Below are 26676 nucleotides of genomic sequence, written 5' to 3'. Positions count from 1 at the left end.
CCCGCCTCACATCAACTAAAATTAGCAATCTATTGCATTTACTACACACGTGTAGGTATGCCTCTCCAATTAGCTAGTTTGTTAGCTCAGCATCGTCCCACCACAAAACTGAGCCTGTTCTGGCCTCAGATTCTAGAAACGTGCAAGAAATCCTTCTATTCGTTAAATCCGGGTCAAGATAAAAACGTTACAATCCTGAAAACATAGCCACTGATTTAACAACATACTGTCCCGTGATTTGGAACAGCCACTTGCCATTTACTATCAGGGAGATGCTTTTTCAGCAATTGTTTTATAATCATTTGCACAATGTCCCTTTGCAAATGTCACTTGCAGGTTGGAATCTCTTTTGCTGAACTGTCAATCAAAAAAATTTGCTAGACTTGTCAGGAAAAGTCAAAATGCTATTACTTACGCATCCCATTAATGTTTTAACCCAGTTCTCATAATAGCTCCAACGGATGAAATGTTCCATTTAAAACTGTAAATCTGTTTGTCTGCCTGTCAAAACAATACCAGCTCTTGCTATGTCTAGCACCAGCAGTGGATTTACCAAGCAGATTTCAGCTGCTAGTAGTCTAAACTAAATGTACTAACCAAAGAAAATTAAAATAGAAATAACAGATACAGACATTGACTCACAACCCAGGAGGTTTACGGGAGCCAGAAAAATTCCCTGCCCATATTCTAACATTGTTTCTCAGAGCAAAGAACACGTAAACATCTCCCTTTTGATCCGTTTGCCCCCACTAGTAAAATGAGGACATTAAAATGTACTTAACTATTGAAGACGAAAGCAATAAAAAATGAAGTGAAATGATATCAGAGACTATTCCTGCTCCCACAGAAGTCGGGAAGTTTTCTCACTGTCCTCAGTGAGCACAAACCCTGCACTGAATGTGCCTGAAGACAGAAAGGACCTTTCAAGTTGTCACTGTTGTTATTAGCAGCATGCAATGTTCTCTCAATCTGAAAACACCAGAGATTTTAAGAATAGATGGGACTTTATGAAAATGTGAGATCCGCTATGACATGAGCTACAGACACAAACAGTTCCTGCATCAAGCCAATCTCGGCTGCCTTAGCTGCCATAAATATTTTAGAAAGATAGTTCAGTCTTGATTTAAAGCCTTATAGATTGAGATACAGAGAACAATTCAAATAAATTACCTCCCAGATACAGGTATTGACATATTTTAATGTAGATACACTTTATGAAGTCAGACATCAGGAAAATGCACAAATGAACTGCATAAAATATCATTGCTAACTTGGAGTTTTGAACATTTGGAAACGAAAAGATAGGTAGCTCTGGTGTATGCCAACAGAAAAATGAAAAGGCAAGCTAATCCTCTCACCAGCGTTAAGTCGCAAACAGGACACTACTGTAACTTGCAGCTATTGAAGATTATCCACTTCCATTTAAGAGTGACTGTATTTCTAGCCATATGGTTGCTAGAGATAAGGACAGAAAGATGAAAAGAATCAAATGAAACTTTGGATCTTGGTTACATGTCTTGCCCCAAAAATATGGCACGGTTTCCTACAAATACAAAATGGAAATCAAATGTTTTTGACTAATGACAGTATGTGGGTACCACGGCAGCAAAGAATCCAGAAAGCTCACATGCTTTCAAACTTACAGGGAAAATTAAGGGAAACATCTGTGGAGGATGAGGTCACTCAAAGCCAGTAAATCAAAATGCTTAAATTGTTTAGTGTCGTATTTCCAGGGGTTTTTTTTTATCTCTTCCCTTCCCATTCAGTTTCCTATTTCCCTTCTATGAAAAAATACAGTATTGACCACAGCTGATGACCTAGGGAGCAGGGTATACCACCAGCACGCAGTGCTCCCGCCTGCTTTTTGGCAGAGAGGTGTGCAGTGGCAGGAAGCGGGGGCAGGGAAGCCCGAGCAGGAATGCCTGCGGGAAGGGGAGAGAAGGAGAGGGACCTGGCTGCTCCTCTGAGGCCAGATGGCAGGCCGATGAGAGTCGTCTGTAAGCTGGGACATGGCAACATAAAAAGGGCACCAATCTTTAAGGTAAGATATATGCAATGTCTTATTTATCTGTGGAGAAAGCTGGTATACTTATCATCATGCATTTGAAACTCCCTCAATTTTGTCAATAACATCCATTCACTTAACAAGCGGGATGATAAAGTAGGGAGGGTTTGGAAGGACTCTGAAGATACAAAATACGTCTACCAAGAATCTGCAGCATAACCTACATTTCTGAACTGAAATCTCATACGTCCACTTATAATGACCAACTTCCTCACCTAAATCTCAGCACTATTAGATTTACTAGGAAAATAATATTCCAGTTAAAAAAACCAGCAGATGGGCAAACAAGGTAAAGGGCGTTTAATTTCAGTTGCTTCTCCTCCATGCCAACACACTACTTTGAAGGGACTGCAAGTGTGGGAGGAGAACATATGTGCATGTGGATTGTGCATCTTGGAGAATATTTGCTGCTGAAAGATAATCTCTCCTTTCTTACCCTTCCTCTCTTTGCAGGATAGCTCAAATGTACATTCACACGACGGGTGGTTTCACACAGCTATACATGGACCTAAGCAGGCGAAAGGAGAGTCTTAGAATCCTGCATGCAGTGACCCTACCAAATGCTGTGTAAACCTTACAGCTTCAGTGTCAGATCAGTAACCACTGAAGTGCAGACAGAGGCTTTAGGTTGCCCCGTGACAGAGACTGGAAATAAAGCTCTTTATTCAACAGCATCCCAGAAGTTGCTTGGACCTTGCTGGAGTCCAAACCAGAGTTTTGAATGGTTCTGTCTTGGTGGTTGCTCAGTAAATACCAACAGAGCCTGCTGCCATTTAAACAACCACTGATCAAGTTGGACAGAATTCTTGGCCTGCCAACAATGTTTCTGCATCTTGGGATGCCAATGAAGAGGGCACTACTAGTATCAAAGGACAAGACTCAGGAAAGAGAACTGATCTGAGTGAAATTCTGATACCATCCTAGGGACAAACTATCAAGACAGAGCTGTCACAGATGCTTGGGCTTCTGGAACAAGTGAGAACAACTTAGATATCCATTTTCACAGACCATGAAGTGAGCTATGGTGAGGATATGAAACTGAGGACGCAGCAGAATACGCAGCTTCATCTTCAAATTCCACATGAAGCATCTCCTGCCTCAGGCAAGAAACTGAAAAAGCTCTTTAAGGAGTGTGAAATCAATGGAGTGAGAAAGTACAGCAACTTGGTTGATAGGCAAATGACAGACTCAAAGAGGTGCTAAATAGACTTTAACACAGTTTAAGTACAGACCTGATCCCTTCAGCTCAAGTGCATACTCCAAATTGAGTACTCACTCTATCAGAATTGGTAAACCGGAGGGGACCAACATAATGCACCAACCTGAAACTTAACTGACAGCATTTTTCTTTCTGCTATTTAGGACATCATCTTTTCTGTAGGTGAGACCAGCAGTGCTGTTAACTAAAAGGACCACCAGAACATGGATCCTCCTGTCCATGCTCTGCAGCATAGACCTTGAAGGAAAGCTGGTGTTCAAAAGGTATATCTCCCCATGCTTTGTCTGAGTAGAAACAGCTGCAACAGTTGAGGCAGCAGGTAATACAAAGCCTCTGATCCCTAAAATCATAGGTTGAAAACAGGCTTCTCCTTGAAGCTGGACAGACACCTGCCAGTCCTGGGACGAGATCTGGAGAGGAGACTGGCAGATGCCTGCATGGCATTGGGGGACCAGAAGTCTGAGTTCAGGATGGAATTGTTATACTGCATACAGCTTGCAGTGACAATCAGTAAGCTGTTTAAAATTCTAACTATAGAAGAAATAGGTATGGTCTACCCACCTTCCCTTCTCCTGCATGCACTGGTTTTGGCTGGGATACTGTTAATTTTCTTCATAGTAGCTAGTATAGAGCAATGTTTTGGATCTGTGCTGGAAACAGTGTTGGTAACACAGAGATGTTCCTGTTACTGCTGAGCAGTGCATATACAGAGCCAAAGCCTTTCCTGCTCCTCACACCACTCCACCAGTGAGCAGACTTGGGGTGGACAAGCAGCTGTGAGGTGACACAGCCGGGACAGCTGACCCCAACTAACCCAAGGGATACTGCACACCGTATGGTGTCATGTTCAACATATGGTATGGAATAAAGCTGGGGAAAGAAGGAGGAAGAGGGGAATGTTCGAAGTGATAGTGCTTATCTTCCCAAGTAACCATTACACATGACGGAGCCCTGCTTTCCTGGAGATGGCTGAACACTGTTTGACCATGGAAAGTAGTAAAGGTATTCCTTGGTTTGCTTTTCTTTCACCTTTACCTCAACCTTTTTCTCTTACATTTACCCTTCCAATTCTCTCCCCTATCCCACTGCAGGAGAGTGAGCAAGCAGCTGTCTGGGGCTGGGGTTAAACCATGACATTAAAGAAAGTCAAAAACTTGATTAAATAAGAAGAGCAGCTTAGTCAGAGGGATGAATTCATACCTGGAAGGAGCCATGACAGTCTGCTAGTCTAAACTGCAATGAGGCTGAGGAACACACATGTCCGCAGACCATCTCAGAACACCTTATACTCTGAGACACAGCTTTTGCCATGACTGAGAAGTAGAATGAGCAAATCCATCTTCCATCTGATCTAGTAGATTATTGATCCTTTTGGGTGTGACATGGCAAGAAGCAGTTATCTTAAATGATGTAGTTGAGTCCAGAATAGTACTCCAGACAACCCAACACCAGGATTGGCCTGCAATGCAGAACATGTATCAGGCCATGAGATGGCACTTTGGGGATCTATCATTCATTTTATGGCAAATCTTAGTGTTGTTGGAGTCACAAACTTTAGTTCCAAGAACAGTTTCAAAAGCAGAGATAGAGATTTAGGCAGCGGTCTTAGTATTGCTGGTGCCAGCTCTGGAGATAACCAGTCCTAAAGAATGCAGTGATGGCGCTGGCGGAGCTGATGTACGTAGGACCCAGACTGCTGTGATAGGCAGAGAACTGCTGCAATGCATAAAGAAGAAAACAAATGCTTACAGCACTTCATATAGGCCTTCAGTGGCTGAACTGGCTCTGGGGATGACCAAGTCCCCCAGAGACAGTAATCACAAGGACCCAAAAGGACTTGACCTTACCAGTCTGGAAGGGAGAAGACAGAGAAGACTTTCTTGGGATGGCTTTCTAAGGAGGACGACCAGCAGTAGATCAAAGATAAAGCAGTCATATTTGTCTGACTGCCTTCCAGCCAATGATACCCACTGGGTTCCACATCAAATACAGCTTTCACTGCTTTCTCAAGGAGAAATTTTCTGTAGTGCAAGCTCACCATCCCTTCCAGGCTCTTAAAGAACACCACATGGGGCACTCGCTGGGAGCAAGTCCTCTGTGTCACACTGACAAACTCTTGTACCTGATGAAATTCAACCTCAAAGCAGGAGCAGACCCAAGGTGTAGAACAGCCTTGGGAGACATCATCAAACATAAAGAAAAGCACAGCTTCTCCTACTGAAAATTCACAGCAGAATTGGGCAGTTAAGAGAAAACTTAATGACACAAGAACAACCCACCTTACACACTCACTGAGCAGGAAGGTGAGCATGGCCCCTAACAAACACGTTTCTGGTCTCAGTGGCAGGCCATTTGAATAGTCATAATCTGAATGCATTTGTGGACTACCACTCCAAAAAAATAACAGTAGGTCTTCCAGCTGAAACTTCATACTAAATAACCGAAATCTGCAAACTTGAAAACCGTTTTACTGTCTCTTCTGTGCTTAATAGAGTCCTATTTCAATTTGCACTTAATTGGATTACTACACTAATGGCAAAGTGAGGTGTTAAACACGTACCTTTTTGTAGTCAATTAAATTTAACTTAAAACCCACACATGTAATAAAGTTATGACTGCTCAGTGCACAATGCTAGTCAGCAGAAACCCAGCATGATTAAACTGATGAAAAATTCCTTCCTGCAAATACGCTGTGCCACTGACAGCTCTGCTACTGACAGAGCAGTAGTTGTGATAAATTCCACAAAATTATATTCCCTATTCATTTCAGACAGGAAATAAACAAATCTAAAGTGATCTAGATGAACTGAAAGACAAAATAAATGAACAAAGAGGGAAGATATATAACCATACTTCACATGAATCTGTGTAACTGGACTGTGATTTAAAATAACTTATGCGAATATGTGCACATTTTTGTTTACTTGTTTGGCTTAAAATATGTATTTTATTTCTTCAGTGGCCTTCAGACTCTAAAGCTTCAAGTAAATCATTCTGTTTACTTCATATTACCAAGAAATCTATCTACTCAGACATTTAAGAAACCTAAGGAAAAAAAGGGCAGAGGACATTTTTCATTTGTAAAGAGTAACTTTATTATCCCAGTTATTTACCTATCAATTTTCCATGTAAAAACTTAATTTTTCAATTGCCACCCATATGAATTTAGGTTAGAAACCAAAGATTAAGCAATGATCTCCAATTCTGAGATGCTGAAAGCTGAGTGCTACCACCACATAAATCTTCGCAGCCCCATCCTTTTCAGAGTACGTTCTTAAGTTTACGCTAGAGAATTTCTCCTCCTTTGTGCAAAGGTGTTACTGGGCCATGTGTGAGAACAAACACCTGAAAGCAGGTCTTTAGCTTCGACATGTCTATCACAAAAAGTGATCCAAAGCAATACTACCTCTGCAAGACAAAGAGAGCAAACAGCTATGATTGATGTGCCAAGCTGTTTATGTTTAGAGCTACTCTCCACTAAACAAAACTATATCAAAACTATTCAGTAGAAGGTAAATTTAGTTTGTTTAAAAGTCTCTGTCTCTATAAATGTCTGAAGGGTCACTGTTACCATCTAACCACTTTTTCCTCTCTTCCACCTTCTACAAATACATAGAGCAACATCACAGTCTTGGTGTGCAGACAAGAGAGTTTCTAACAAACCTTCCCTTGAAAAACTAAACAGTCATGAAGTTTGGAGAAAAGAAAGTGGAGAGAGATACAGACAAGATTTATAAAATCATGAAGGCAGTGGATAAGGTGACTGTAGAACTGCTATTTAACAAATCCCACAATGGCTGAACTGGGGGACACCTGTTGAAAATTGAGAAAGAAAAAAAAAAGAAAGAATGATGTACTTTTTACTGTGGTTGGTAGGGAACTTCTGCAGTTTGCTGTCACAGAAAACTGGATGCAGACAACATTTAATCAAAAGGATTCATGGGTAACAGCACCATATATGTCTAGGAAGCAAAAGGATGAGGCAGACATCCCTAATCCAATGTCTGTGAACAGCATGAGGAGAATGGACTAAAGAAAGTGGCCAGGCTTATTTGCTGTCCTTAAACAGTACATCCTATTGCCTCTGTTGGAGACCGAATTCTGGGCCAGATGGACCTGCTGAGTTCTGATTGGGTATTTCTTCTCTGATCCTCAAAAAGTTTTGAAGTTCATAGTTTCAAAAGATAATAAACTTTGGTTCCAGGACAGAGCATCAACAATTTACAGCACTGTTCAAGATGTGTCATAGGCCAGTAGGACAGCTCCTACAGGAAAGGTAAATGCCTACCCAGAAAAGACAAAGCACTGATGCAGGATGCTGTTAGAGGAAAATACCTCATGCCAAATCCAGTAGCTCAAGAGAAAGGAGGCTGCTGCTGCTGCTGCTCCATGCCCCCAGTTTCAACCAATAGCAAGGCTAAAAATGTCTTCCCGACAGGGACATGCACACACAGCACACATATACATTACATGCATATTTACATACATACATATATACACATATAGCTGGACATACAGATGCCAGACAGACACTCTGAGCACTCACGCTGACACTCATCCTGCTCCCTGATCCACCTGAGCAGGGCAGAGGTCCATTAGTGGGAATGTATCACCATGTCCAAGGTAGACCTCACCAGCAGCTGGGCTCAGAAACTCAGTGGCCCCAGCAGCCACCCCTGGACGGCAGTCTGCCAGGCTGCTGCACCTGCACATATGAGCCCCCAGGGCTGCAGCCCCACTCCAGTTGCTGGTACAGACCATTGCAAATGTGGACAGAGCTGTCTAGGACTCCTTTGGTCCTTACAGCTGCCCTCCTGTGCTCTTGCCCCTAAGGACACACAGATGCTCTCATACCCAGAGGTAGCCCTTCAAGACCCCCAAACCCATCCTGGCCCCCATCCCGCTTCACCTACTCACTGGCTCTTCTGGCATTACCTTTGCTAGCATCACACCCACACTCGCTCCAGTTGCTGTGCCCCCCATACTCACAAGGAATAAAGAGTTCTTTACTGGAAAACAGTTGAAGGTGGAGCTTATTAAGGAGACAGGACAGACTGTGCTGGTGAAATGCAGGGCGTCATCAGGCGAGCATCCTGACCAGCTGTCTCTTTACACACATGAACCTTTTTATTCCCTTATCCCACTCTTATTACTGCCCAAATATCCTAAATCCTCCTTTGTCCTCCCTTTGGTTCCTCCCCGAAACACCCCACAATAAATCCTGTGCAATGCCCAAAAGCTCTTGCCCTTATGTGTTCCACACCCCCAGCTGGCAACCCCTTTAGTCCAGGAGGCAACTTGGAGAGCTGCTCCCCACGGCTCATGGGGATGGGTTTCACACCCAGACACTGGGGCTGAGGCTTTGCAGGGACAGCCCTGCGAGGGGTCTGGACAGGGTCGCGTTGCCTGAGTCTGTAATACGGATTTCTGCTCCTGTGCTTCTCCAGGCATGTGGAGATGGACCTTTCATGGCTCTTCCATGAAGGGCTTGGTAGTAGCCCAGCAAAATATTGCTTGCTCACCCCCATCCCCTTCTCTGAGCATCTCTGTGGGTGTGCAGAAGAGGAAGAGCTTTATCACACAACCAAACAGGCACCTCTGGACTCAGCCAGCCTTGAAATGCAATGACTTTCCACCAGCTTTCTAAGCTCTAACACACGGATTTAGTCTGTCACAGGTCATCTGTTTCTTAAAATAACCTGTAATGATCAATCCCCCTTCAACATCTGTTAGGAACCATCACATATTGTGCTTGCCATAAACCAAATATGGTTATTAACGATTAGGTAAATCACATAATGAGCCAACGGTTAGCACACACTACAGTCAATAACTCGTGCACATCTCTAGTACTACAGCTTCAGCAGTCTCATCAAGGTCAAGGCAGCTACTTGAGTGGTTAAAACAAAGCTTTTGTGTCTCAGGAAATTGGGGTGTTACAGACACAGCCTCTGGTCTGCAGACAGACATGCTTGGGGCCTCATCCAGTGCTCAGCCCAGTGGAGTCTTTTCACTGATGCAGGAAGGCTTTAGATCAGCCTCTGGAATGGCAATGAGGTTTTTCCGTTTCATTTTTTGGGTTTGTTCATTACCTCTCTGTTGGTCTTCTGTTCCATTAAGTTGTTTTTGTGCTTCTTCAATTTTGTCTGCAAAAAAGAGAAGTCATTATTAAAATACTTATATAAAAACCCATAAGATTTTAGAAAGTCGTTTACTGAAATCTGTCTTGAACTATCTGTTCCTTTTTATGAGTGATGCCATTCACACATAAATATGCACTACATTATGAGCAATACAGCCATATAAAATTTTATCATGTTTTACTAGCAAGGCTATTCACATGTTAAATTACACGGAACTGCAGAAAGAAAAGCACTGGCATTGGATCTGCAGCCAATAGCTAATCCCACCATAGCTTTGTACCATCTATAATAATTAATGCAGTCAGGGGACTCTTTGGAATAGGTATTATGGTGCATTACAGAGTATTTTAATACATTTTTGAAAAATGCTGTTAGAACAAGACAACAGGGCATTAACCACAGTGACAAACAGGATTTGCTGCATGAAGTGATGGTGCCAGCACTGTCACATGGGAGTGGTGGGGGGTGAGCAGTAGCCCTGTGCTTATTCCTCTGTGAAGCTACCAAAATTCCCACGTGTGCAGCAGGAGCAAAAAAAGGTCTTGAGTCTTTACTCTCGCCCTGTTCTTCACGGATCACCTGCTGCCTCCCAGACACATCGGTGTTGGGAAGGCAACTGTATTTCTGCCAATGATGTGCAGAAGATCCAGTGGGAAGGGAGGGCCTTGTTCTGCATGTGTGTATGTTTGCAAGTGCAGAGCAAGAAGCAAGAAAAGGGGCAAATGGAAGGAATAAAAACTTGAGACCTGTTTCTTTTGGGGACCAAACAGTTCTCTGAGTGGTTTCAGGATGGATTCAGGTTGTGTTGGTAAGAAGCAGTGGTACTGAGAGAGGCTGACCTCCACATCAAACTATGGCCTGTCTGACCAAGGCCTGAGCTTGGAATATGGCTTTCAGATAATACTATTCATTTTCCAAAATACCTGTGAAGACTTTTTTTTTGTTTGGTTTTGGTTTGGATTTCTCTTTTTTTTTTTTTCATTTGCTCCCAGAGCTGGAGCAAATGAAGTTTCTGAGAAAGACTTACCACTGCGATTTTAAACGCCAAACCTCTTCCTTCTTCCTCTGAGGTTAGCGAGACAGATGTATATATTTAAGGGGAAGTTTTATAACACAGTTTCTTTTGTACTGGCTTACTGCTGAAGACAAACACAAGCAACTCGAAAAAAGAACCACCTTTCACCAGCTCTTTACCAACCCAGTTATACAGGCTTACTTTAAACACTGAAGATTTGGTATTTAACATCTCCCTGGATTTCAGCTACAGCTGAAATACTGTATGTATCTATACCTTTTTTTTAATAGAAAGGGCTGTAAATAACAATTTCTAGCAAAAATAAGAGGAAACATAAACAAAGCATCTTTCATACATATGTGCCACTAATGTTATTAGAGAAAAGTCTGTCTTAACAACCTCATACTGTTGTCCCACAGGTTATTGATTTACAGAAAGGTCATGGAATAAGCAATTTACAAAGTTGCATGACATGGGATGAAATACACTAGCACACAAGAAACAATAAACCTCAACAAATTAACCCTGTAAATGGAGCTGTAGGATTCACCAAAATGCAACTAGCAATCAAAACCATAGACTGGCTATCAAACTCATTTCCCCTCTGTTTAGAGATACAACCAATGCACAAGACATGTTTATCTCTTGAGAGAATGTAAATGATCTGTCACCAAAATTTATACTTAAGTAGACAGACAACTGCAGTTTCATTCTTAAAAGAATTATCTGCATATTTCAGATAAACACTACAAGGAATGTATGCATTTAAATTCACCATCACCCTGTTTTATAGAGAAAAATTACTTAAGTATTTTGGAAGCATGCTAGGTGAGATTGCCAGAAAGATTAATCACTTTCATCTCCTTAGCTGAATTCTCTCTTAAAAAAAGAGCTCTATCAGAAATTCATGACCACCCCTTTGTCAGAGAGTAATCCCAAACAAAGAACCACAGATAACACAAATAATAACTAGGTAAACATGTGCTTGGTACCCAGTCAGAAAGTTGCCTGCATCCCCTGATGTGTTTCCTTCCCCCAGTAGGTTGTATTTGCTGCATATACGTCTTCATACCTGTGGAGGTATCTCTAGGCAGGACACCTTTAAGCATAGTGAACACTGGGAAAATCCAGCGTTGCTTCTGATTTTGACTGTAAATAAGGCAGGGTATATATTAACATGGGTGTACTTCCTAAATGTTTCACTGAGGGCTACATCCTTGGAACGACCCATAGCACAGAGCTACCTGCTCTTGTTATTACACCCAGGCATGTTCACCACCACCGTACAAAATTTGTGACAGCTGCTTCCCAGCCTGCTGCATTTTACATCTACAGATCCTGTATGGATGACTGTCTTACGAACCTCTGTGTTCCAGGCTGGAAGGAAGAAATGGGTTATCCCAAACCTCCATGGAGCAGGCAGGAAGAGCAGGCTTTGAACCACTCACACCAGTGACACCAAAACGCAGTCACCCCAATGCTGACAACTTACACGTATGTCGATGATAACTTGCTAATTAACAGCAAATTTAGATTACCCAGTAATTTCCTTCTCTCGTGCCTCCCTAAATTAGCCATATGTGAAACATTTTAAGGCAAATTACATACTACATGCTGTATTATTTCATAATTATATTATAGATTCTCTCAATGGTATGCACCTTTGGAAACTCCTTATAAGCAAAAATACATTACACAAAACTCATATGCAAAGCCCAGGAGGAACTGAAGACTGCACTGTTAATGTCAAATAATATTATCCAATCCATTACTCACTTGATTCAGATTTAAATCTGTGATACTGAAGATACTTCTAATCTGAAAATTTTAAAAAGGAAACATTTCTTTATCACTGGAATATTATTTACTTCTCCTACGATAAAATAATGTAACTCATGGAAATTTCTAATACATGGCAGATATGGCACCCTCTTCATTCAATGACGGAATAGTACCTATGCTGACTACTGTAAGACCTATCCTAATGTCCCCAATGACAGCCTTCTGGAGTAGCACACATCTAGTAGCACCACATCTGTGGTGACAGACACATTCTCATTTAGGATGGGACACTTCTCACCAAATGAAAGGAAAAAGCAATAAACGAGGAAATCATCATATATGCTTCCAGGAGATATCAGCGTAACAAGCTACGGAGCCAGCTCTTGTACCACCCAGGCAGGTGTATAGTACAAAAAAGCAAAAGTCAGGTAATATCATAATAGGTTTCTTTAATATGTGTGTATTCATTTATAAAACATATTTATGGCTATATATATATATATGGCTTATATATATTTTTTTATATATATACATGTGTTCATGTGCGTTAAATAAGATGAAACAACATGGGTGCAATGGCTTCCATTATTATACCTCTTCAACATTACTGTCCAACAAAGCTCTCCCAGCAGGTATCTGCTGTGTGGAAATATCATCAAATTCCTCGGGGTTTTAAATATGTAACATCACTGTGCTTTTTAGGAACACGAGGAAGGAGACTGGCATGCTGTAATACATGTTTCTTGTTTTACACGCCTCCTGCTGTGCTAGATCATTAAATGGATACCAAGAGTCTGAGTTAGATACGGTGGTGCTGTGGTGGGTTTTTAAACAATAAAATAAACCAGATTTTTCAACAGCTTTACACTCTCTATTTTTGATCTTCACTGAGATTCACCTCACAGATTTTAATTACACCACAAATACAGTGTAGTTTAGAAAGATATTTACCTTTTTTGTTAAGATAAAAGCATACCAACATACACAAACCGTAACATGTTTATGTGTATCAGAAATACATTAAGGATTTTCAAGAAAAAACTTTAAAGGCCTTATTTATATGGTCAGTTAAGGAAGAAAAATAAAGGGTTCAGTATTTCAGCAAAGGAAAGCAGAAATACTGAAAAGCATGAGGTTTGCAAAATATGAAACCAGTAACTCCTGACAGCAATTTAAGCTGGAGTAAAAGAAATCTTACATTTGTGGGTTTGTTTGGGGGTTTTGTTTTAGGTTTTTTCTATACCTTTTTTGCTCAAGAGAGCCCCCATGCCAGTGTAATGGGATGACTTCGTCCTGCGGAACAAGTCACCTCGTAGAGCAACAACACACACAGGAACCGTGAAGCAGTCACTGAGGAAGACAGGATTACTTCTAAGCGACCAGGAAAGCTTATATGGAAGTGGAGGGTGAGAAGTGCTCATTAAGCTCATGCAAAATGCCCAAACATTAATATTTTTCATTGTACACATTTGCACGTGCCTGTATCACTATCAAAAGGGGGTTTTGGGCTTCTTGTTGAAAACACAAAGCTTCTGCTCTAAAAAAATAAAAAGAACCTTGCTTTTATTTTTTTCCATCTCACATACTCTGTTTATGGGTAAGTGGAAAATCAGCAGATTTACAACATACTGGATGCTAAGACAGGCTACTTCATCAAAACTGAGAAATACGAGCTCGTATCTTGCCTGAAAGGCTAGCGTTGTATGTTCGAGCATTTAACCAAAACAGCTGGAAGGAAAATGTCAGCAATTTTTTTCCCCTTCAGTTAAAGACAAGCACAATTCTCAGGCCTTGTGCCTGAGTCATCCTAAGAATACCTCCTGCAAAACAGAGCTTCAGATGGCAACAGTTTTTGTTCTTGCTTCCTCTCACCTTACTGCACCAGAAGACATTTGAAAAGTGATTTTTAAAATTACTTTGCATGGTTTTTTTCAGTGGACACAGAGAAAGGTATCACTATTTTTTTTTCTTGCATTGATCATCTGGATCACTAGCAGAGAAAAGAACTGCAGCAACAAAACAGTCTTCAGCTGAAGTGGATTAATGCAATCAGACTATATGCATTAGGCAGTATCACTGAAAAAAAGAGGGGTTTCTTTTCTTTTGTGGGGGGATGCACAGCTTGAGAAAACCACTGATGCAAATTCAGAACTCTGCATTTTCCATTGCTACTTAATTTCAGAGAGCAAGTGAAAAGAGGCTGGAGACCCTCTGTGGAACCTACATCTTCTAACTATTGAAACCCACCAGGCTAATGTGCCAGTACCAAAATGCTTTTTGCATTTCACTCAGTGAGAAGCACGTTCAAACCCACTTACTATTAAACAAACAAAAAAACCCAACCACTCAAATAAAAATACCCTTAGCACCAGAGAGGCGGCGCAGAGTGGCTTGGTGCATGAAGAGGGGCTCCAATTTGGCACGGAGAGACCTCAGCCCACTCCCATATCCCACTTGGTCCATTTTGCACTTCCCATCGAGGGAAGCCTCATGCCCTGAGCATCCACGCTCACACAGCGCACAGGCAGCAGCGGGCAGGGAGGGGCACAGGGAGGGAAGGGCAAAGGGCGGGAAGCTGAAGCACCGGGTGAAGCTGATGCAAACTTGGAGCGCTTTCCTGGATGGCAGGTTCCCTCGGCACCAGAGGCAGTGTTTAATCCCAAGGCACCCTGCCTGCAGGAGGGAATACCTGCCAGGGCTGGGAGGATGCAAGGGGGTTCTGGTGCTTGGCTTTTCCCTTTAGCTAGGAGGAGGAAAGGCTTTTTACAACAAGAATGCTGTAGTCCTAATGCGCTTTGGTTAACTGAGATGAATCCCAAGACTTCCTTTAACTAGCTAATTAAAAAAAGGAAAAACAATCAAACCCCAAGAGTCTTGTCTGTACAAGGAGCCCATTAGGTTAATTGAGAGCGCGGCACAGCTGGTGGGGCAGTCGGCAGGGATGCTGCCTCTTGCCCATCCCTTGGGAAGCGTGAGCGGAGGCTCGGCAGGCCCCTGCATGCAGGCTTCCCGTGCAGCAGGAGAGCCTCCAAACCCGAAAGCCAAGCAGCACAGCTTGGGGAGCGGGTCCCAGCTGCACACTGGGCTCGCAGAGGGATGGCAGCATTGTCCCTCACTGCAGAAGGAGGGGACCCTGAAGATAGGAGGTGACAGGGCCCACAGAGCCTGGGACCTGAGGATGCCTTGGGTGGCCTGGAGTTCCCAATGCTGCCTTCCTGCTGCAGAATGAACACCTACAATGTTGGCAAACAGCAGGAAAAAGACATTTCACAAAACCCATAGGATGAGGCTCTCTTCTCACTCAAATTTAAGTCTACTTTTAATTAGAAACCACTCTTCTGTCCCCATACATTTCTCTTTTCCAATTTAATGAGGAACACTGAAGATTAAAAGGAAGAGATCAGATAAGGAAAACAGTCTCTACATCCCCTCTGTAATTTTACAGTGTGGGAACTTGACACTTTTTGGTGTACAGTTTGTTTTGCGGTTTCTCCTCTCCAGTTTGAAGCTTAGAGAATCACAGTACCACAGCATGGTGCACTGCCAAACACTAAGCCTGGTAACTGATAGCATAGATGACCCCAGCCTACCAAAAATGCAAGGTATACCAGACTAAATCTCAGCTTGTCAGATGCTACCAGGTTTGCAAACTGCTCATACAGCTGTAAGAGAGGGCAGGGAAAAGACCTCTTCAAAATGATGTGAATTCAAAACTCTTAGCAACTAGTAGGATGATGCAGGAGCTGTTTGTAATTTTAAAAAATAACATCTACTTCTTTTAACTTACAAAATCAGATTTAAAACATCTTAAAATGTTCTACTAGTCATTATAACCTTGATTAATGACCTGTTTTATCAGTTTTTCAAGAATATTTTATGCATTTTCCCCTTAATGTCAACTCTGAATGCTCATCATACTCCCTGCTATATATAATTATTTGATTTAAAAATGAAGAACCCGTGATAGATACTTTACATAACCCCGTTGAAAATAGAAGATAAAAATCCTTTTATTACTCTTCATTCTAGGAAAAAAGGAGCTTGCAATATTTGAAAATACAATCTATAATCTGCAGATTAAATTAGTGTCAGCAATGAACTGCTATACTGTACATACAATAAAACAGTCAACGGAGAGGCTGTATGTAAATTAAATAATACCTTTATCCTTGCCATCATATGTATTACTTAAGCATGGCAAAGGCTCCTGATGAGCCTGACAAGGTGTATGCGCATAAATTACAGAAGCACTTTGCATATGAACCCAAACTCAGCCCCTGTACCATCAATTTATAACTAGGGAGTTTCAGCTTCTTTGGTTTACGTGATTTGAATTTATATTATGAGAATGTTAAAGTCATTAAAAACTGAGCACAGGAGAGGGGGGCAGGAAGAGGATTTTTGGATGGCTGTCTCCTTACAGAAGGATACAGCAAACAGCGACATACCTGTGGGATGGGCAGAGTAGCAGCCAAGCACAAAAACTCAGATGTGCAGGTGAAGTATCTTCAGAAATACCTCTTGTTTGGCACCTTTGCACCCAACCCTGCCAGGGTGGCACTTTACACAGCCTTTCCACTTTTCACTTTACTCCCTTTTCCACCTGCCCCACAAAGCCAGGCAACCCTAGATCCTAAGTGTCCTTTTCACAGCCACCAGAGATAATTCACTTACACACTGTCTCCCTCCTGTACCAAAGCACAAACACAGGCACTGATTGCAGGGCCATTTGCATAGCCCCTAATCAGCCACCCCGCACAGTAATTACACCATTGCTATGCTGATGGTAGAGCATTGTTCTGCTCCCCTGCCAAATTCTAGCTGTCTACCTAGGATGGGTGATTATTATCACTAAAATATGCTTAATAATTATTTAACAGCCTCTAGGGCATTCACTGTTCCAGGTTTATACTTGGCTTTTCTTATTTTTTCTTTTCTATACCTCACCCTATATCGGGGGTGAAAGCTAAGACATTAAAGTTACTCTAGAGTCTTCACCTTCTCCAAGCTGCTACCATGCGCACCTTCGTATCTTCTGCGCTAAGACAGGTTCCCCCCACCCCCCCGGTAGGTTTACTGGCCTTTGAGCCAGAGTTTTCCCAAACTGGGAAAAAAAAGTGTAGTTTTAATTAATTCCTTTTTTTCAAAGCCTGACACAGAAATTAAATAAATGCCAGTGAAACACCTGCGCACTTTCTCTTTTTAACCAAAAAAAAAAAACCCAACCAAAACAAGACAAAACCAAACACCAACTTCTCCACTCACCAGAAACATACGTAAAAATAACAACACCTGGGGCCCAAAAGATTTCTTTAATTTATGTATTTTCTCAAATACCGATCCTATACCAAAGCAGCAAACAGTGGAGCCAGACACTCCCTAGCCAAACAGGGGAAAAACTTCCCATCTATCTTTCTGGTACTCCAAAGCACTCGTCCTCAACTGCAAGGCTGCTGTGGGAGGGCTTGCTCAGCACAGAAAGGCACAAAACTGGTTCAACAGGTAGAACAACATCAAGAACTGGTGTTTCACCACCTGAGATAACAGCATGGAGGCTGTCTGCAAGTTCTCTGAGGGGTCAAACTGAGCTGTAATTTCTTCTGTTTCTGTAGTTCCTCAAATGCTACCGAGTTTACAAGGCAGAAATAATGGAAGTAGATTCATTCAAGCACTAAGGAACCAACCACCCTGTTTAAACATAGACTAATTTTCTTAAGCTTAGCATATACTGTAAAAATAATCTCTTTACTGAGATCCTAAAATCCTAATAGAAATGGTGTAAATGACTAAATCTTTAGTACGACTTTGGATACTGAAGTTCTTACAATTACCTGATAATAAGATGGACAATAAACGGTTCTGCTGGCTAAGAAAAAGTATTTTTTTTATGACACTAACAAGAAACGAAGCAAAGCGAAAGCCTACAAGTCAAGCCAAAAGCCCAGCCCAACACCTTGCCTCCAGCAGCATCAGCAGTCAAGAAAAAAGCAGAAGACACGTGCTAAACTGAAGACTTTAAAACCACACAGCTCTGAAGCAAGCCCCAGAAGCTCTCCTTGAACCTAACAGGCCCCACAGATTATTCCTACATCAGTTTCTCCAAGGATGCTTTCAATCTGTGTGAGCTTTTCATATCTTTCTTCTTCAAACTGCAGGGCCTCATCTACTTACTCATTCCTTATACAAAAGCTGTTCAATAGACTCATGACCTCTGCAACTTCTGCAGTACAATTTTATCCTCTTTGGATGTGGAAGTGAAGACGGGAAAGAGAATTACAAGGAAGATGTCAGAATTGATCCTACTGTTCAAGATGAAGGCACACCACAGATGTTCCTATGACAGATATGTTTTTCTCTACTACTGCCATAAACATTCCTAATGTTTTATTTGCTTTTTGACAGCTAGTGAGTACACAATTGACTTCTCCACACAAATATATGAAACCCCAGATATGCCAGAGTGTTAACAAGCAACTCAATTTAAATGAAAAGTTGGAATAATTTTCCCGTGGACATCACTTTGCATTTATCCACACTGAATTCCATTTGTCATTTTATAATATGGTTGCACAGCAACCTAATGTCATTTTGAAGTCCTTTGCATTTTCATTCGCATCTTCATCTTCATCTCCGTGGATAACTCCATCAAATCAGCAAAACTGCCACTTCACTGTGCGTGCTTCTTCCTGGATCACTCAAAAGAACAGGAATTGACAGAGGCACATTTCTATTAACTGCAAACCAGCAGGCAGTGTTTGTCCACTAAGGAGCGGGTATCGACTGCAAAATGTGTAAATATCAACCTCTCGATAAATTTACACACAAATGATTTTTTTCTGGGGTGTCAGGGGAGTTCACTTGATACTGTCTTTCCTCCTTAAAACCTGTGAGTATTCCCAGCTTGTCCTTAAAACCCAGCCTCCGCAAGCACCATCCTTCTTTTACCAGGTAGCTCAAAGAATGTGTCTGTGGTCATCACCTCCAGCCACCCTGCCCACTCCTTCCTCACCAGCTCCTGCCAGTGCATATCACATATCAGCCTTATAACTAGACCAACTCTAACAGACACCTTAGGACTTCTTCCAGACCAATGGTCAGCTGCCATTTCATGCTATTTGGTAAATCCACTGTGAACAGGGATGCAAAAATCACAATCACCTTCAAATTCAAAACCTTTCTTTGGTATAACTAAACATTAAATGCAAAGTTAAAGCTTTTCAGGTATCTCTTTTTTTTTGCATGCTTGTTTTTCCAAGAACTTAGTATTGACAGGTCTTAATGTTACAAGCCAAAGCACGTGAATACAGCCCAACATATCAACAGTCATCATGGCATCCGTGGGTCTCAGTGCTAAAAAAAAAAACCCAAAACAAAAATCCACAATTAATTTATTATGATAAATCTCACTCTGTGGACTTTGAGAGTTTATTTTTCCACAGCAATCTTTTATTATTACTCTGATTTTTTGGTATGCTGAATGAAATGTCAGTAGCTGCAGCTTTAAAGTGAAAAACAACAACAGAAATTGGATTGACAAAAAGAAAAACGCCTTCGAAAAACTAGTCAGTACAAGCTGATGTAGGACTGGGTGTACCTGAAACACAAAACTTGTGCAAAGGCACAGATACATGATATTTTCTTGTTAAGAAAGTGCTCCAGCCATGAAAAGGGGCTTAGCCACTCTAAGAGGCTTACAAACAAAACAGCCCTAAGGCAGTTCATGTTCTCTTCTCAGGGCAAACACAAACTGGGGGTGGAAAATGCAAATATTAAGCCAGTATGTCACTTCAGTGATTTATTTTTACTGTTACAGAACCACAGAATAGTTAGGGTTGGAAAGGACCTTAAGATCATCTAGTTCTCTACTTGCTTCCATCCTCCCTCAATACCCGAGACAAAAACTAGGTGTAGAGTATCCCATAGAGCACCTGGGTACTCTCCAGTCCCTGTGTCAATGCCATCAAAGATGATAGGAACAACGATAAAACACCTCTCCAAAAAATGCACGTGCTCTGCACAGGGTTAGGCAGATCCTAAACAGAGCAACGAAGTTGTGGGCTGACTACTCTGCATTATCCAAATTTGCCAGACAGTTGCCAAGGTACAGCCTTGGGAAGGAGGGGGCCATTCAGCAAGCATGCTGAGAGGAAATGAGGCATGTATGGGAGATACTCTGTATCAAAAGGAAATAAAAGGGGATCACATATTCGATAATACATTCCCAGCAAATTGGGATGAGCTGAGACTACAATGCTGCAGCTTTCTTATTTTACTAGTTTTAAAGAGCTATTAGAAGGGAGCTACTCAGTCATTAATTGAGTATTACAAGCTGGCAAGAGCACCCCATAGCACACAGCAACAGGTCCTACACCATAACCCTCCAGCACTGTAAAAAACTAGATGTCTGCTATTTTATTCAGGGCTGAATGGCAGATAGGCCTTGTAAGACAAGGCTGTACAAAACAGCTGCTTTCTTTTTCAGGGAAAGTGGATGGAAGGGAGGCTATCATCCTGAGGGCCACATTCAGCCCATATCCTGCCAGCTACTAACCTCCCATCTAAACAGGTATCTGTTTCTTCAGGAAAAAGAGAAGACTCGGAGTCTTCTGTCACAGGAGGCCAAGTGACAAACAACCACATTATTATGAAGAGATGATTTTCTGGTCACAACCACACAGCAGACTGCTAAGGCGGTGCTCAGCTTTAAGCACCTACCTGGTTACCCTGCAAACCACACAAGCCATCTTCTTCCCCAAGCCCCGTAAAACAACAGTTTCTTCTCGGAGTAGGGCTGTGTTGGTCCCAAGGAACTTGTTAAAACCTGTCTCCAGCACAGCCAGCCTGCATCTTGCCTCTCTCCTCCTCCGTGCCTGCTCTGGCTAGCCCCAGGAGCTGAAAGGAAGGCTGGCCCGAGGGGACACCACTGCTGCTGGCCCCCAGTTCCCCATCACACCTACAGGCACCCTGCCCACCCCAGCTCACCTGTGAAGGACAGCACTGACCCGTCCCCAACTCCTGCAGGAAGTCAAAATTGCTCAGATCACACAAATCCAGTAAAAGGCAGCAGCAGACACGACAAACCCAGCATGATTTATAAGCACTGTCAATGAACAAAAATGCGTTGCAATGAAGCCCCCCTCTGAGATACCCTTGGACAACAAACAAGCTCTTAGAAAAAATACCCTGAAATATCGACATTGCAAATTCAGTTCGTTAATTTTCATACAAAAAGCTGGTTATTACAAGAAGCTGAGAAGGTTTTGTTTAGTAAATAAGGACTATGCAACAAATATGGTAGTATGTAGATAGCTAAGTGTATTATTAATATGCTAAATGGTGTTTTGAAAAATGAAGCAAAAATTACATAGATCCACTCACATTCACCTCATCCCACAAGAAGGACAGTTCCTGTTGCCATGGAATGGCAAACTACTACCATTCCTCTAAAAAAAGACCAAGTAAAATCTGAACTAAACCCAAACCCTTGCCCTCTTCCCCCCTTTTTCTAGTTTCACTGGTGAGATTTCTTTCTCTACTTGCAAGCTTAGGAAGACAATTAACTGTAGCTGCCTCTTACGCACCTACAAAGTGATGGCACTCTGCAATCTGAACATCACCCGCGTGTTTTTTCCCTTTTTATTTAGAATTCACGCTCAATTTTGCATCGTCTGATTGAAGACGAGGGGGCGGTGAGGAACGTGTGGGAGAAATCCACAGCAAGCTGCTGCACACACCATCTCATCCTGCAATTGGAAGCGAGCAATTCAGCCTGGAGGGAGCTCGATTCAATAAAGATGTGCCGAAGGGAGCATCCAGGGACTTCAGCTCCTCAAATAGATTTTATTTGGCCTTTAACAGAAAGATTTTACACAAATCAACCCTCTGCCACACAAAGCTTTGCATTCAACTTTATTAACTCACTTACATAAGATTTTTTTGGGGGTTGTTTTGTTGGAACAATGACTTCTGGAAAATATGGTGAGTGGGAGAAGAAATTATTAGAATGTACAACTTGACTAAAACAATGAAAATGCAAACCCAGGATAGTATCATGAAACTGCGTTTTGGGTTTGTTTTTAACATGCCGGTTTGGACATTTTCTTGCTAGCACTAAAATTAGTGACTTGAGAGACAGCCCCGAATTTCTAAAACTATTAAGATTTTAAATGGCATTTTCACCCATATGTACCCTGATCTGTTTATTTCAGTTTTAAATGTCTTACCTATTTACAGAAGTATTTTTCTTAATTTTTTTTTTTCTCAACAGCTCAGCTAAAATAAATTCTGCTCAAAGTTTCCACATTTCCAGCCAGAGAAAGGGCAACCGAGACAAAAATTGTGCGTGGTTATTAGAAGAAAAACAACACTGGAAACTTCGCAGCCACAAAGAAGGGAAGGCGGGGAGAACGAGGCCAACTGGACAACCTCTCTTGCTCTTTAATGTCTCTTCTCTGAGGAGGTTGAGAGTGGCTAGAAAAACACCGAGTCGCCCTGACTTTGACACCAGGAGTTGCGTTGAAGGAATAGGCTTAGCCAGCTTCTCACCAAAGCCCTACTAAACACTAGGAACATTTCAACCAAACCTAATAAATACTGAAGGGGCATTACACATGGGAAGACAAAAGGTTTCTGGGGAGAGTCAAAACCAGCCCACAGCTGCAAATCTGATACTTCCTCCTGATGGCATCTTGCAATGGAAGACAGATTTACGGTTGGATTTGATGCTCTTAAAGGTATTTTCCAACCTAAATCATTCTATAATGCATCACTTTTCAATGATGCTTACAGCTGAGCCAGGTCTGCAGTGATGGGGAGCAGGAAAGCAGCCAGTGGCAGATCTCACCTTCTCCCTCCTTGAGTGCTCTGTCCTTGGACTTTCTTGACAAATCATTAGTGAATGGCTGCCAAGGAACAAGTGCTGCTTCCCTAATACTTACTCTTCTCCAAATTCTTATACTTCTCTCTAACGCTTACATCTCCTCCAAATTTACTTTGAACATTGTTATAAACCAGCATGCAAAACTCTTGGAATAACTGGATTTTGCAGCACAAAAAGAACAGGAGCAAGGCGGAGCTCAGTGCTCCTCCAGCTCTCTCAGGTTTCCTCTCTTGACAACCTCTCCTATGCCAAGAATCACATCAGCAAGACCTTCCTAGTCTCCTCTTCTGCCACCAGATTCACCCAGTGCTGATATTTAAGGCTGTGAGTGGTAGGACAAGGCGTGCATCCACCAAACACGCGTATCTGGTATTCCTCAAGTGAACCGCAGTAGGTCAAAGGCCTCTGGTGCCTTAGACCTGGGCAAGACCTCAGGTTGTGCATAAAGCTCAGACAGCACTTATCTCTCTTTCTCTGTGGTTCTTAAAATCACAGGCAAATGTTTTGCTCCATGCTGAAATGGGTGAGGGAAAAGGAAAGGAGACAGGAGAACAAAGGCAGGAAAATAGACAGGACGAGGAGTGGGAGTGGGGGAGAGAAGAAAATGACAAAGTACAATAAAAAGCAAATAAAGTGTCTATGCTGAAGAAACGATGCACTGAAATTATTTTCTTCTCCTTCTGCTTTTTCTTTCCTGAGAAGATAGATCAGTTAATGCTTAAAGGACTCTACTTCAGAGAAATCTCAGGAAGCAGATACTCAATGATTTTCCATTTCTTTTCCCTTGTAAATAAACAAGGATTTGTTTATTTGGACAAATATTTGGACAAAATTGGACAGTATTTTATTGGTGATTAAGTTTAATTAAAATATATACTCTTACAGCATATGACCTGATGCTTTCATATCTTCAGCAGTCTTTCTATACAGCTTCTCATTTTCTGTAGCTACAATTCATAATTGTAGCTACAAACAAATCAAACAACCTCAGGTTAATCCTGAGGCAAGAATAACCAATATTTTACAGGTAGTCAGGTCCCTGGCTTTTGGCTTCATGCTTTAGAATAAATTTTAAGCATGTAATACTTTTGGAAAAAAAAACCAAAAACAAAAACCAACCAAAATCAGCCAACACCCAAAAGCCAACAATAACACCCACTCTTCAAATCAAGTTTATGGTTCAGGTGTTTAAATACCTTAGTTCTCATTTGTTTTAACCAGTTAAGGAATTACTTCCAACTGTCTTAAACTGTGACTGTTTTTGTTTTCAAGAACTTCCAGAAATTAAGTTTTATTCAGATTGAATACTCAACAAGTATACATTAACAACTCAAGTCATGATTCAGTAATAGAATCTGACCTTAATTACCAATTATCAAGTGGGTAAAACTTACACTTTTGCACTTTCAGTAGATAATTTTGAAGATTTTGGTGGCTGCAATTTCATTACCTCACATGCTACAATAAACAAATGATTTGGAAATTGCTACTCCCAATTTAGCACAAAAGCAGGGAGAAACCCAATGTCACTTGATAAAAACCCTGGCAAAATTTGGATTGAAATATGGAAAAACAGATGGCATTTCAAAATTAATATCAGGATATAGTTCAGAGCATGCAACTGGTTTAAGTTCCTGGCTTAATTCACAGTTTAACTAGTCTATCATATGACACCTTAGGAGTCACCTCCTCGTAGGACAGCTAGAGCAATGCAATCCAACCAGTAGTTAGCAGCCTCAGTTGCAGACTATGAAAAAGCGTTTGTATGTGGAATGTCATGTTACAACAAGTATACTAAGGCAAAAGCCACAATCAAAGCACTGAAATGCATAAAGAAATAAATAGGTCGAATCCCTGTATCTGTTTATACTACTCATACATTCAATTTATGACCTGTTGGTGTGTGGCACTGAGGAACTGATCTACAGGTCTCAATGATTCTCTCTGCATAGGATTCATTCCTGGACACTTTGCTGATTCATTCTTTTAATTCTTTGTGGGAAGAGGTGGTATTTGCAGATAAAATGTTGTGTTGCTTCAGGAAAAATACAGACAATAACAATACGACTATTTCAGAAACAGAAAATGTTCAAAGAACAATACAAATACTTAGGAGCCTGTGAATGATTCTGTATGTGAAGACTAAAAGATCACAGCAGTTTAATTTAGAGAGATGGAAAATATTAGACATAATATAGGTATATTAAATGATATATGTTATAGGGAAGGTCAAACCAAGCATTACTGGAAAAAAAGACCAAACTGAAACCTCATAACTCTTACATGTAATATCAAGACGTAGGTCGTAGGAGCTTAACTTCTCACCATTTTTGTTTTATCAATTTATCTCAGCTCTCATTTCCTCCCTGCTTTCAGGCAGATATTTAAAATGCATGTGTTTGAGATTTAGCTTTCCCACTGCAAATGAGTTCATTGATCAATTCTGTTTGAAAAGACAAACGAGAAACCCTTCTAAACACAAGGAGATATTAGCTCTCGGGCTTTTGTCATGAAGTACTGAAGATGTGTACTGAGGAATCTCAACACTCACTTTATAAAGAACAACACACCTGGCAAGGCTGAACAGATAACGTTCTTGATGGAGATCAAATGTGATTTTCAGAACACCACCCAGCTACTAATTGCACTGCATGAAAGGTTAAAAAAATCCACAGAACAAAATACCATGATCCACAGCTAATTCTTGCAAAATTATCCACTGAACCACTAGTTAAATCTCCCTCTGAAACACTCTGCAGGGGCCACTTTGAGACAGGATACTGATGAATCACTCTAGGTTTGTTTTAAAGAAATAAAGAAAGAGTTAAAAATAATTCTGGTTGCTTTAGAAACTGACATCCTTTGTTTTGGTTGAGATGAAATACCATTACATGCATGCAATAAGCTTTAAACTTGCCACAATTCCAACAATAACTAAAGCTGTTCTAAGAAAACTACCACCCAAATGGAGATCGCCACAGATTTACAGTAAGCTTGCCATCGTAAAGTTGGAGTAATACTGCAATATTACCAAAAAAACTCAGATGAGCCTAGTTCAGAGTGACCTGACGGTAAACACCAAAATATGACTGTAACTCACTGCCCACTGACTCCAGAAAAAAACCTCCAAATTGCCATAGAGGCTTTTTATTTTCAACAGAAACTCGAAGCTAACCATATTTTCAGCAAATGCACTACTCAAACCAAATGGTTAAGATGACACCTCTAACACAAGAACATTAAAATACTGCTAAAATCTAACAATGAAGTTAAAACCATAAGTTTTATCATGCATTTTAACTCTACCATTGCATTACACTCAGAGGATGCACTGCAACCTCTTAAGACTGCTGAACTCAGATTTCTCTTGTTTGCTGATATAGACACTTCAGTCCTAGTCACAAGCATACCTGACCGCTGACCCATTAATATTTCTTTTAAACAACACAGACTTTTAAACTTGTAAGCTGTTTGCTCAGAAGTTGGCATCACGCCATCTAAAACCATCTCAATTACTTGAATTCAAGCATGGAAAAGGATTTTTGTTTTGCAGTATTTTAGCTTCCACAAACT

The 26676-nt window shown here is 41.3% G+C and overlaps 1 protein-coding gene across 1 annotated transcript in view; it reads right to left on the bottom strand.

Moving 5' to 3' along the window:
- Positions 1–26676, bottom strand: part of HIVEP1 (human immunodeficiency virus type I enhancer binding protein 1) — a gene marked incomplete at its 3' end in the record, with an annotated part of 79593 nt that overhangs the window by 41885 nt on the left and 11032 nt on the right. Inside the window, exon 2 of the mRNA XM_010022641.1 lies at positions 9377–9430. Coding sequence (XP_010020943.1) covers positions 9377–9430 — 54 coding nt within the window. The remainder of the gene's footprint in view (positions 1–9376; positions 9431–26676) is intronic.

Source organism: Nestor notabilis, unplaced genomic scaffold (assembly GCF_000696875.1).
Source record: "Nestor notabilis isolate BGI_N333 unplaced genomic scaffold, ASM69687v1 scaffold5149, whole genome shotgun sequence".
NCBI classification, from domain to species: domain Eukaryota; kingdom Metazoa; phylum Chordata; class Aves; order Psittaciformes; family Psittacidae; genus Nestor; species Nestor notabilis.
This window is presented reverse-complemented; position numbering and strand designations above follow the sequence as displayed.